Source organism: Hyla sarda, chromosome 13 (assembly GCF_029499605.1).
Source record: "Hyla sarda isolate aHylSar1 chromosome 13, aHylSar1.hap1, whole genome shotgun sequence".
NCBI classification, from domain to species: Eukaryota; Metazoa; Chordata; class Amphibia; order Anura; family Hylidae; genus Hyla; species Hyla sarda.
In genome coordinates, this window is record NC_079201.1 from 2,988,527 (window position 1) to 3,003,161 (window position 14,635).

General features: G+C 44.7%; 1 protein-coding gene across 3 annotated transcripts in view; it reads right to left on the minus strand.

The window, feature by feature from the left end:
* Nucleotides 1-772: 772 nt before the first annotated feature.
* LOC130297252 (uncharacterized) overlaps nucleotides 773-14,635 on the minus strand; it is a 28,433-nt gene continuing 14,570 nt past the window's right edge. The window contains exon 4 of one of the 3 annotated variants that reach the window (XM_056549508.1): nucleotides 773-1,321. In XM_056549508.1, the coding sequence (XP_056405483.1) occupies nucleotides 1,147-1,321 (175 nt within the window). In that variant the 3' untranslated portion in view covers nucleotides 773-1,146. The remainder of the gene's footprint in view (nucleotides 1,322-14,635) is intronic. The other 2 variants (XM_056549509.1, XM_056549507.1) reach the window with 2 other exon arrangements.

Here is a 14,635-nt window from a genome sequence, read left to right on the forward strand (position 1 = left end):
GTATAGGTCTTTCGTTATGATTCTTGGAGGATGTTAGGTGTAGGTCCTTGGTTATAATAGTGGATGATGTTTGGTGTAGGTTCTTGGTGATGATGTTAGGTGTAGGTCCTTGGTTATGATATTGGATGATGCTTTGTGTAGGTCCTTGGTTATGATAGTGGATGATATTAGGTGTGGGTTCTTGGTTATGATATTGGATGATGTTAGGTGTAGGTCCTTGGTTATGATATTGGATGATGTTAGGTGTAGGTCCTTGGTTATGATATTGGATGATGTTAGGTGTAGGTTCTTGGTTATGATATTGGATGATGTTAGGTGTAGGTCCTTGGTTATGATATTGGATGATGTTTGGTGTAGGTCCTTGGTTATGATAGTGGATGATATTAGGTGTGGGTCCTTGGTTATGATATTGGATGATGTTAGGTGTAGGTTCTTGGTTATGATATTGGATGATGTTAGGTGTAGGTCCTTGGTTATGATAGTGGATGATATTAGGTGTGGTTCCTTGGTTATGATATTGGATGATGTTTGGTGTAGGTCCTTGGTTATGATTCTTGGAGGATGTTAGGTGTAGGTCCTTGGTTATGATATTGGATGATGTTTGGTGTAGGTTCTTGGTTATGATATTGGATGATGTTTGGTGTAGGTCCTTGGTTATGATATTGGATGATGTTTGGTGTAGGTTCTTGGTTATGATATTGGATGATGTTTGGTATAGGTCTTTGGTTATGATTCTTGGAGGATGTTAGGTGTAGGTCCTTGGTTATGATATTGGATGATGATAGGTGTAGGTCCTTGGTTATGATAGTGGATGATGTTTGGTGTAGGTTCTTGGTTATGATATTGGATGATGTTAGGTGTAGGTCCCTGGTGGAAGATAATATGGATACGTTCTTCATTAAGGCTAATGGTAGATGATAGGGATCAAGTAATAAGATGATGATGCCAGGCATAGGTCCTTGGTCACGTGAAAAGAAGGACAATAATGAGGATGAGAGTTGGAGGCCATTGATAAAGGGCTCGGAATAGTAACAAGTGTCTACAAAGAAGACGCCAACTTCAGTGCTGACAATCCAACCTTCCAGATCCTCTGGGGTGGAGATCTACTGGACATCCCTCAATGACAGGTTTCATAGGTCCCAGGGCTTATGTCCAGAAACCTCCCGACACATTGTTACGCTCTTCCAGTAGGAGCCTGATAAGCGACGTCCGACTGTAATCCCGGCCAGTAAATACTTGTGTGAAGCGTCCAGCTGACGAGCAGGGGGGGGTCGGTAGTTTATTAACAAACAGCGCAATAGACGTTCCTCTCCCGGCCGTTCTGGAAGAGAATAAAAAGACTGATAAATTAGTTTGAGCAACGCAAATATTTAAACTGCACGACAGCCCTTTATATGGATTTATGATTATTAAAATTTGTAAAATTTGTTTGCCAAAAAACGCGCACTCCGGGGTCACAGACCACCCGTGAAGGAGTGTGCCTCTTAATATGTCCTCTAATACTGTCGTCTGGAGATGAAGACACGATCAATGTGTTCACATCCAATGATGTCCATGATGTCTCCCATCCCCCTCCTCACAGCTGAGGGCCCAAAGGGCTCCGCATCATACACAACATTCCCTTTATTTCAAGTTTAAGCTTCAGCCCCAGAACGTGTCTCCCATCATCTGCTCCTGCCAAGACATAAATCTCATCTCCATACAGAGTGCAGGCCGGGGCTGTCAGGTCATAAATAAGAGAGTACACAGCTCCACTGCAGTAGCCCCGGCATCTGGATGAGTTATATCTGATCATTTGCAATAGAGAGGTCACAGGATGTCTCATACAATGTCTAATCATCTACAATAGAGAGATCACAGGATGTCTCATACAATGTCTGATCATCTACAATAGAGAGGTCACAGGATGTCTCATACAATGTCTAATCATCTACAATAGAGAGGTCACAGGATGCCTCATACAATGTCTGATCATCTACAATAGAGAGGTCACAGGATGTCTCATACAATGTCTGATCATCTACAATAGAGAGGTCACAGGATGTCTCATACAATGTCTGATCATCTACAATAGAGAGGTCACAGGATGTCTCATACAATGTCTGCTCATCTACAATAGAGAGGTCACAGGATGTCTCATACAATGTCTGATCATCTACAATAGAGAGGTCACAGGATGTCTCATACAATGTCTAATCATCTACAATAGAGAGGTCACAGGATGTCTCATACAATGTCTGATCATCTACAATAGAGAGGTCACAGGATGTCTCATACAATGTCTAATGATCTACAATAGAGAGGTCACAGGATGTCTCATACAATGTCTGATCATCTACAATAGAGAAATCACAAGATGTCTCATACAATGTCTGATCATCTACAATAGAGAGGTCACAGGATGTCTCATACAATGTCTGATCATCTACAATAGAGAGGTCACAGGATGTCTCATACAATGTCTGATCATCTACAATAGAGAGGTCACAGGATGTCTCATACAATGTCTGATCATCTACAATAGAGAGGTCACAGGATGTCTCATACAATGTCTGATCATCTACAATAGAGAGGTCACAGGATGTCTCATACAATGTCTGATCATCTACAATAGAGAGATCACAGGATGTCTCATACAATGTCTGATCATCTACAATAGAGAGGTCACAGGATGTCTCATACAATGTCTGCTCATCTACAATAGAGAGGTCACAGGATGTCTCATACAATGTCTGATCATCTACAATAGAGAGGTCACAGGATGTCTCATACAATGTCTGATCATCTACAATAGAGAGGTCACAGGATGTCTCATACAATGTCTGATCATCTACAATAGAGAGGTCACAGGATGTCTCATACAATGTCTGATCATCTACAATAGAGAGGTCACAGGATGTCTCATACAATGTCTAATCATCTACAATAGAGAGGTCACAGGATGTCTCATACAATGTCTGATCATTTACAATAGAGAGATCACAGGATGTCTCATACAATGTCTAATCATCTACAATAGAGAGGTCACAGGATGTCTCATACAATGTCTAATCATCTACAATAGAGAGGTCACAGGATGTCTCATACAATGTCTGATCAACTACAATAGAGAGGTCACAGGATGTCTCATACAATGTCTGATCATCTACAATAGAGAGGTCACAGGATGTCTCATACAATGTCTAATAATCTACAATAGAGAGGTCACAGGATGTCTCATACAATGTCTAATCATCTACAATAGAGAGGTCACAGGATGTCTCATACAATGTCTAATCATCTACAATAGAGAGGTCACATTATGTCTCATACAATGTCTGATCATCTACAATAGAGAGGTCACAGGATGTCTCATACAATGTCTAATCATCTACAATAGAGAGGTCACAGGATGTCTCATACAATGTCTAATAATCTACAATAGAGAGGTCACAGGATGTCTCATACAATGTCTAATAATCTACAATAGAGAGGTCACAGGATGTCTCATACAATGTCTGATCATCTACAATAGAGAGGTCACAGGATGTCTCATACAATGTCTGATCATCTACAATAGAGAGGTCACAGGATGTCTCATACAATGTCTAATCATCTACAATAGAGAGGTCACAGGATGTCTCATACAATGTCTAATCATCTACAATAGAGAGGTCACAGGATGCCTCATACAATGTCTAATCATCTACAATAGAGAGGTCACTGAAGACCTTGGCTTTTCATTATCCCCATGTATTCCTAGTATTTGGATATTTGTATTTCCGTCTATATCTTTCCGCTATCATTACCTCGGTCTCTATTTATCACAGGGGTCGATGTAAATGTTCGTCCTGTTCATACGACCTTATTCATAACATTAAAGTTAATTTAAATATTAGCCTGATGTTTTTGTTATTTTTGTTGTAAAGATGCAACTATGCCAAATGAAAACACATGCGCACTCAACCAGATGAGAGTAGTCACCTACAGTTTTGATGGGCATCTTCAAAGTGGAGGTCCTCTACCCAACCTTTCCATGGAGGCCACCCCTCTCCATGGACCTATAGTAATGGTATTTCTCAATGGATGATGCTCCTGTCTGTATGTCCCCAATCAATGTCCGCCTCAGGAGAGCATTAGGAAACAATTATATTCATTGACTTTTAGAACATCCTAGATAGGACAGAGCCTAATACATGTGAAGACATTTCTTTATTTGAGACCCTCTACCCAACCTTTCCATGGAGACCACCACTCTCCATGGACCTTTCTCAATGACCTCAATCAATGTCTGCCTCAGGAGAACATCTGGAAACAATAACGTTCTATGCCTTTTAGAATGTCCTTGATAGGACTGAGTCTGATACATCTGAAGAAAGTTTATTTAGTTGAGACCCTCTACCCAACCTTTCCATGGAGACCACCACTCTCCATGGACCTTTCTCAATGACCTCAATCAATGTCTGCCTCAGGAGAACATCTGGAAACAATAACGTTCTATGCCTTTTAGAATGTCCTTGATAGGACTGAGTCTGATACATCTGAAGAAAGTTTATTTAGTTGAGACCCTCTACCCAACCTTTCCATGGAGACCACCACTCTCCATGGAGCTTTCTCAATGGTTGATGCTACTGTCCATCAGCCCTCGATCAATGTCCACCTCAGGAGAACATCTGGAAACAATAACGTTCTGTGCCTTTTAGAACGTCCTAGATAGGACACAGTCTGAAGAAAGTTTCCTTATAGATTTTAAGAGGTTTCCTAGAAAAGTACTGACCCCAAAAACATTAATCTGTGGTGACACATTGGTCCATCGGGGCTTTAGGTTTGGGGCCAACCCTCCAGCTTGTGTCTTTAATTGTACATTACAGCTGCCAGGTGAACTTGTGTACCAGCGAAGGTTAAGCACAAGGACCACAAGAAGAACACCGAGAGCTTGGCCGCCGAAGCGTTTCCCTATTCCTCACAGAGTGGATGTTTTTTTTTACGTTTTTTTTTTTTTACATTTTTTTATAAATATTCCTGGAAATATTTAGTCTCAAATATAGCAAATTTTGAGACTAAACGTTGACTACTCAACCTAATTTTCTTCTGAGAAAATATAGCCTTCATAACGGCAAACCTAGAGTTTGACACCAAGCATTATCCCAATGGTCTCCAAACTGTGGTTGAGGTATTTAGAGTATTAAGGGTTTAAATCGGCTTTTACTCTAAACAGATGAATGATGCCTTGGTCATGTGATTCTGCCAACCAATGTCCCTTCCTTCTCCCAGTAGATGGGGTGGACCCAAAACCTATTGGTCAGTCTAGACCTGAGATTTGCCAGAGCAACAACAAGGAGGATAAAGAGCACAAGGTCCTTACCTCCAAGAAGGAGTTCTTGTTGTTTTTGTCAGAAAGAAGAAGTCTGGACAAGGGCTTCTCTGCAATACGCTCATCTCTTTATTGGTCTCTGGTCTGAATTAGTGCTTCTTGGCTATTAATCAGAAGCCTATTAGTTAGTCTAGGCCTGTTTTGCTCTTATCTCACACAGACAAGTGTGCATGTGTCCTAATTTATGTTCCTACTAGCTTTTCCTACAACTAGACCAAATGTGTTTTATTTAGGTGAAAGTCTGCCTACAATCAAGTCATTGTTCCTGTCCAATCTGTGCGGATAAACTGCACAAGTTCTTCATCTCAAAGAAGGAGTTTTCTTAGTTTTCATCAGAGAGAAGAAGGCTGGACAAGGGCCTCTCTGCAATATGCGAATCTCCTTGTTGATCTCCGTTCTTAATTAGTGCTTCTTAGCCTATTAGTCAGTCAAGGCCTTTGTGCATGTGTCTTAACTTTTTTTGGTACTAAAGTTGGCACCAAACATTAGCCCAGTGGTCTCCAAACTGTGGACCTCTAGATGTTGCAAACTCCATTTCCCAGCATGCCCAGACAGCCAACGGCTGTCCTAGCATGCTGGGAAATGGAGTTTTGCAACATCTGGAGGTTCATAGTTTGGAGGACACTGCATTAGCCCATCTCCTAGTATATTGCTAGTGCTACATGGATGATGAGTGAAGGAGTCTTCTTCAGGTTCTAATGAATGGACAGGGCCAGGCGGTGGGGTGGGGTAAGTCGCCATCTTGTAGTTACTCAAGGCTGTATCCTTTTAAAGAAATAATAACAAGCTGGATAAATTCGTACGATGATAGCGGCGGAGGCGGGCGCTGCGACCCCAGAGCCAACGCTTCCATAAACAAACACACGGCTTCACTACACGGGAGCAATAATTCCTCTAATCACAGACTTCAGCTGGTGCCATCAGGGTCTCCAGATATGTCAAATACGGGGATTTGGAGACAAGTAAACAAGATGGCGACTTACCCCACCCCTCCGCGGGCCCACTGAGAGATTACGTCCCCCGCCTGGGTCACTGTCAGAGCGTCTCTGAGGATTTACAACTGTGTTCAGACCTTTTCATCTCCAGGAAAGCTGGGTGACAACCACTCAGAGCCGGTTCTGCCTATAGGCAAAATAGGCATCCGTCTAGATTGCCTCTTGATGGGGGCGCCGCTCTGCATACTGCAAGAAAGTTAGTAACCAGCCAGCATTGGAAGCACCTGCCTCTCATTCGAAGCACCCACCCAGCCAGAACCGCTGTCGCATGATGAGGGGATTTGTTACAGTGTGTCACCCCAGTAGTAAAGTGGGGCTGTGTTATAGGGTGGAGCTAATGGGCGGGGACAATTGGGCGACAAAGTCAGCTTTCTCCTAGGGTGGCAAAAATCCTTGCACCAGTCCTGGAACCACCATGGCCACCATCACAGCTCCAGGGCCTGTTAGTAAGGATATGGGTGGTGACTACGGGGATGATGAGTGTTCTGCTTCAGGCTGGCTGGAAGTAGTAGTCCTTCAACCATGATATGAACCCCACAGACCTTTTATCAAGGAAACTGATCACGTAGTGCAGGGAGACCTCTGGGACACAAATATTCTTTGCTCCACAACTCTGGTTCTGCGACATGATACCCAGAAGGAAGTGGGCAGAATAACTTCTCATGATACAGCCAAGAAGCACTTATACAGACCGGAGAACAAGGAGGTTAATGTATTGCAGAGAGGCCCTTGTCCATCCTTCTTCTCTCTGACGAAAACAAAGAGAATATCTTCTATGAGCACTTTATCCTCATAGTGTGGACAGGTACAGTTACTTGATTGTAGCAGAATAACACTAAACCATGTAGCTAAAAATGTACAATTTTATTAAATCCTCATTAAAAAACCAAATAACAATACTATAAATAGTTAGTATCAATACAAAAGAAAGAAGAAGTTCTCCTATGATGAACAACTGTATATCCCAACGCGTTTCCCCGTGTATCTTATGATATACAACGGTTCATCAGGGGATGACAACAACAGTATAAAAATATATACCTAATAAGCACAGAGATATGGAGGAACAATATATATATAGATAGCGTGCAACACATGGATCGCCAGCCGCAGACGGACGTATCATGCCTATGGCCTTCTGTTATGGGGTAACTACACATGGATAATGGCTGGACTTCTTTTGGACAATACTGTGGTTATGTGGACATCATAGAGGTTGCTTTTTTACCTAGGTGGTAATATTATCTGAATTCTTTATCTAAAAAATTTGGAGGGTCATATAGGATCCTGGTGATTGGACAATTGTGGTCCGGAGCTATCTGTAGTAAAGAAGCAACTATTATCAGGTCTTTATTCCAGGGGGCCATCTTTTAAGCCTTTCTCTCTCTTTTTGTGGAGGAGCCCTTATCTTAGGGTCCTCACTCTATCAGTGACCTCGTTTTTTGCTATCCAACTACCTACAGGTCGCTACATCAGTCGGAGGATATTTAAATGAAGCCACAAATAAGCCTTGCTATCGTCTGTCTGCATTCATGTGCTTTGTACTGTATATATGTTTGCTTTGATGTATTATAAATATGGATAGTTCTAATTGTCCTCCCATCTTCTGTGCATTAAGTTGTGCCTTTGTCCATGTGTTGCACGCTATCTATCTATATATTGTTCCTCCATATCTCTGTGCTTATTAGGTATATATTTTTATACTGTTGTTGTCATCCCCTGATGAACCGTTGTACATCATAAGATACACGGGGAAACGCGTTGGGATATACAGTTGTTCATCATAGGAGAACTTCTTCTTTCTTTTGTATTGATACTAACTATTTATAGTATTGTTATTGGTTTTTTTAATGAGTATTTAATAAAATTGTAAATTTTTAGCTACATGGTTTAGTGTTATTCTGGTAGAAAATAGCTATAGGACACCATTGTGTCCAACTGTCAGTGATATTGTTACTTGATTGTAGACAGGATTTCACCTAGATAGAGCTCATGTGGTTAGTTGTGTGGAAAGCTGGAAGGAACAAAGACAGAACTTATGCACACTTTTCTGTGTGAGATGGGAGAAAAACAGGCCTAGACTGACTAAAAAGCTTTTGACTTATATAAAAGAAGCATTAATTCAGATAGAAAACCAACAAAGAGATTAGCTTATTGCAGAAAGGCCCTCGTCCAGACTTCTTCTCTCTGACGAAAACTAAGAACTCCTTCTTGGAGATGTAGAACTTGTGCGGTTTATCCTCACAGCATGGACAGATACAGTGACTTGATTGCAGACAGGATTTCACCTAGTGGTGTGGTCTAGTTGTAGGAAAAGCTAGCATGAAAAAAAGTTAGGGCATAAGAACATTTTTCTGTAGGAGATGAGAGAAAAACAGGCCTAGACTAACTAATAGGCTAAGAAGCACTAATTTAGACCGGAGATCAACAAGGAGATTTGCATATTGCCGAGAGGCCCTTGTCCAGCCTTCTTCTCTCTGATGAAAACGAAGAAAACTCCTTCTTTGAGATGAAGATCTTGTGCACTTTATCGTCACAGATTGTACAAGAACAGTGACTTGATTGTATACAGGATTTCACCTAAATAAAACACATTTGGTCTAGTTGTAGGAAAAGCTAGTAGGAACATAAGTTACATATGCACACTTTTCTGTGGGAGATGAGAAAAAAACAGGCCTAGACAGACTAATAGGCTTCTGACTAATCGCCAAGAAGCACTAATTCAGACCAGAGACCAACAAAGAGATGAGCGTATTGCAGAGAGGCCCTTGTCCAGACTTCTTCTCTCTGACGAAAACTATGAGAGCTCCTTCTTGGAGATGAAGAACATGTGCGCTTTATCCTCACAGTGTGGACAGGAACAGTGACTTGATTGTATTCAGGATTTCCCCAAAATAAAACACATTTGGTCTATGTGTAGGAAAAGCTAGTAGGAACATAAGTTAGGACATATGCACACCTGTCTGTGTGAGATGAGAGAAAAACAGGCCTAGACTGACTATTAGGCTAAGAAGCACTAATTCGGACCAGAGATCAACAAGGAGATTAGCATATTGCAGAGAGGCCCTTGTCCAGTCTTCTTCTCTCTGACGAAAATGAAGAAAACTCCTTCTTTGAGATGAAAAACTTGTGCAATTTATCCTCACAGATTGGACAGGAACAGTGACTTGATTGTAGACAGTATTTCCCAAATTTGGTCTAGTTGTAGGAAAAGGCTAGTGGGAACATAAATTAGGACATATGCACACTTGTCTGTGTGAGATGAGAGAAAAACAAGCCCAGACTGACTAATGTCCAAGAAGCAGTAATTCAGACCGGAGACCAACAAAGAGATGAGCGTATTGCAGAGAGGCCCTTGTCCAGACTTCTTCTTTCTGACAAAAAAACGACAAGAACTCCTTCTTGGAGGCAAAGAACTTGTGCACTTTGTCCTCACAGCATGGACAGGAACAGTGACTTTATTGTTGCTCTGGCAATATGCAGGCCTAGACTGACTAATAGGTTTTGGGACCACCCCTTCTACTGGGAGAAGGAGGTTGGACTAGGGACTTCTCCCACAAACATTGGTTGGCAGAATCACATGACCAAGGCATCATTCATCTGTTCAGAGTAAATGCAGATTTTAACCCTTAACACTGTAAATACCTTAATATAAGCCAGTGTTTCCCAACCAGCTGTTGCAAAACTACAACTCCCAGCATGCCCGGACAGCCAAAGGCTGTCCGGGCATGCTGGGAGTTGTAGTTTTGCAACTACAACTACATGCTGGTTGGGAAACACTGTTGGATGCCATGGATATGATGCAAGGCACATTTCTACAATACGATAAAACCTTTTCCTCTGGAGCGGCTGTCATGAGATGGTGCCTGGCAGCGTCAGCCGGACCGGAGCTGTCAGCGACACGTCTAGAGAACGTCCTCATGGCGCTAACACATCCAGTCACGCAGCTCTGGACATGACAGGAACGCTGGTATCTATTGTACTTGATCTAATCCTATCATGTTTGATGCTGTATGAAGAGTTAACGTATCTAAGCCAATCATGTGTGATACTGTCTGCTGAGCAGTCTATCCAAGCCGGCACATGTACTTTTGGCTGAGCCAGTATTCCTTAAGCCTATGTGTGATTTTACCTGCTGAGCTGTGTATCTAAGCCTATCATGTGTGATACTGTTTGCTGAGCTAGTGTATCTAACCCTCTTATGTGTAGTACTTTTAGCTGAGCCAGTGCATCTAAGCCTATCCTGTGTGATACTGTCTGCTGAGCCGTGTATCTAAGCCTATCATGTTTGATACTTACAGCTGAGCCAAAGTATCTAATTCTATTATGTGTAATACTGTCTGCGGAGTTAGTGTATCTAACGCTATTATGTGTAATACTTTCAGCTGAGCCATTGTATCTGAGCCTATCATGTTTGATCCTTCAGCTGAGCCAGGGTATCTAATCCTATCACGTGTGATACTGTCTGCTGAGGCAATGTATCTAAGCCTATCTTGTGTGATACTTCCAGCTAAGCCAGTGTATCTAATCTCATCATGTTTGATACTTCAGCTAAGCCAGTGTATCTAATCCTATCACGTGTGATACTGTCTGCTGAGAAAAATGTATCTAACCCTACCTTGTGTCATATTTCCAGCAGAACAAGTGTATCATCATGTTTGATACTTTAGCTGAGCCAGTGTATCTAAAGCATTCACTTCAGACTGTCAGCTTAGTGGTTGTTCGGCCAACAGCTATATTGCACGCTTGTCTCTGGCGGCAGCTTATCTCCCCTGGTTCGGCAATGCTTGGTTTATGTGTCCCCCATACACATTAGATGGACACCCATTCAGGAGCCCCCCATACACATTAGATAGACTACATGTCAGGAGCCCCCCATACACATTAGATGGTGACCTGGTCAGAAGCCCCCCCCCCATACACATTAGATGGTCACCTGGTCAGGAGCCCCCCCCCCCCCCATACACATTAGATGGTCACCTGGTCAGGAGCCCCCCTATACATATTAGATGGACTTCCGGTCAGGAGCCCCCCATACACATTAGATGGTCACCTGGTCAGGAGCCCCCCATACACATTAGATGGACTTCCGGTCAGGAGCCCCCCATAAACATTAGATGGACTCCAGGTCAGGAGCCCCCCCATACACATTAGATGGTCGCCTGGTCAGGAGCCCCCCAAACACATTAGATGGACTTCCGGTCAGGAGCCCCCCATACACATTAGATGTCGCCTGGTCAGGAGCCCTCCATACACATTAGATGGTCCCCTGGTCAGGAGCCCCCAATGCACATTAGATGGACTTCCGGTCAGGAGCCCCCCATACACATTAGATGGACTTCCGGTCAGGAGCCCCCCATACACATTAGATGTCACCTGGTCAGGAGCCCCCCATACACATTAGATGGTCCCCTGGTCAGGAGCCCCCCATACACATTAGATGGATTTCCGGTCAGGAGCCCCCCATACACATTACATGGACTTCCGGTCAGGAGCCCCCCATGCACATTACATGGATTTCCGGTCAGGAGCCCCCCATACACATTACATGGACTTCCGGTCAGGAGCCCCCCCATACACATTAGATGGACTTCTGGTCAGGAGCCCCCCATACACATTAGATGGATTTCCGGTCAGGAGCCCCCCATACACATAAGATGGATTTCCGGTCAGGAGCCCCCCATACACATAAGATGGATTTCCGGTCAGGAGCCCCCCATACACATTAGATGGTCACCTGGTCAGGAGCCCCCCATACACATTACATGGACTTCCTGGTCAGGAGCCCCCATACACATTAGATGGACTTCCGGTCAGGAGCCCCCCATACACATTAGATGGATTTCCGGTCAGGAGCCCCCCATACACATTAGATGGTCACCTGGTCAGGAGCCCCCCATACACATTAGATGGACTTCCGGTCAGGAGCCCCCCATACACATTACATGGACTTCCGGTCAGGAGCCCCCCATACACATTAGATGGACTTCCGGTCAGGAGCCCCCCATACACATTAGATGGTCACCTGGTCAGGAGCCCCCCATACACATCACATGGACTTCTGGTCAGGAGCCCCCCATACACATTAGATGGATTTCCGGTCAGGAGCCCCCCATACACATTACATGGACTTCCGGTCAGGAGCCCCCCATATACATTACATGGACTTCTGGTCAGGAGCCCCCCATACAAATTAGATAGATTTCCGGTCAGGAGCCCCCCATACACATTAGATGGACTTCCGGTCAGGAGCCCCCCATACACATTAGATGGATTTCCGGTCAGGAGCCCCCCATACACATTAGATGGATTTCCGGTCAGGAGCCCCCCATACACATTAGATGGATTTCCGATCAGGAGCCCCCCATACACATTACCTGGACTTCCGGTCAGGAGCCTCCCATACACATTACATGGACTTCTGGTCAGGAGCCCCCCATACAAATTAGATAGATTTGCGGTCAGGAGCCCCCCATACACATTAGATGGATTTCTGGTCAGGAGCCCCCCATACACATTAGATGGATTTCCGGTCAGGAGCCCCCCATACACATTAGATGGATTTCCGGTCAGGAGCCCCCCATACACATTACATGGACTTCCGGTCAGGAGCCCCCCATATACATTACATGGACTTCTGGTCAGGAGCCCCCCATACAAATTAGATAGATTTCCGGTCAGGAGCCCCCCATACACATTAGATGGACTTCCGGTCAGGAGCCCCCCCATACACATTACATGGACTTCCGGTCAGGAGCCCCCCATACACATTAGATGGATTTCCGGTCAGGAGCCCCCCATACACATTAGATGGATTTCCGGTCAGGAGCCCCCCATACACATTAGATGGATTTCCGGTCAGGAGCCCCCCATACACATTACCTGGACTTCCGGTCAGGAGCCTCCCATACACATTACATGGACTTCTGGTCAGGAGCCCCCCATACAAATTAGATAGATTTGCGGTCAGGAGCCCCCCATACACATTAGATGGATTTCTGGTCAGGAGCCCCCCATACACATTAGATGGTCACCTGGTCAGGAGCCCCCCATACACATTACATGGACTTACGGTCAGGAGCCCCCCATACACATTAGAAGGATTTCCGGTCAGGAGCCCCCCATACACATTACATGGACTTCCGGTCAGGAGCCCCCCATACACATTAAATGGATTTCCGATCAGGAGCCCCCCATACACATTAGATGGACTTCCGGTCAGGAGCCCCCCCATACACATTACATGGACTTCCGGTCAGGAGCCCCCCATACACATTAGATGGATTTCCGGTCAGGAGCCCCCCATACACATTAGATGGATTTCCGGTCAGGAGCCCCCCATACACATTAGATGGATTTCCGGTCAGGAGCCCCCCATACACATTACCTGGACTTCCGGTCAGGAGCCTCCCATACACATTACATGGACTTCTGGTCAGGAGCCCCCCATACAAATTAGATAGATTTGCGGTCAGGAGCCCCCCATACACATTACATGGACTTCCGGTCAGGAGCCCCCCATACACATTAAATGGATTTCCGATCAGGAGCCCCCCATACACATTAGATGGATTTCCGGTCAGGAGCCCCCCATACACATTACATGGTCACCTGGTCAGGAGCCCCCCATACACATTACATGGTCACCTGGTCAGGAGCCCCCCATACACATTACATGGTCACCTGGTCAGGAGCCCCCCATACACATTAGATGGACTTCCGGTCAGGAGCCCCCATACACATTAGAAGGGCTTCCGGTCAGGAGCCCCCCATACACATTAGATGGACTTCCGGTCAGGAGCCCCCCATACACATTAGATGGGCTTCCGGTCAGGAGCCCCCATACACATTAGATGGATTTCCGGTCAGGAGCCCCCCATACACATTAGATGGACTTCCGGTCAGGAGCCCCCCCATACACATTACATGGACTTCCGGTCAGGAGCCCCCCATACACATTAGATGGATTTCCGGTCAGGAGCCCCCCATACACATTAGATGGATTTCCGGTCAGGAGCCCCCCATACACATTAGATGGATTTCCGGTCAGGAGCCCCCCATACACATTACCTGGACTTCCGGTCAGGAGCCTCCCATACACATTACATGGACTTCTGGTCAGGAGCCCCCCATACAAATTAGATAGATTTGCGGTCAGGAGCCCCCCATACACATTAGATGGATTTCTGGTCAGGAGCCCCCCATACACATTAGATGGTCACCTGGTCAGGAGCCCCCCATACACATTACATGGACTTACGGTCAGGAGCCCCCCATACACATTAGA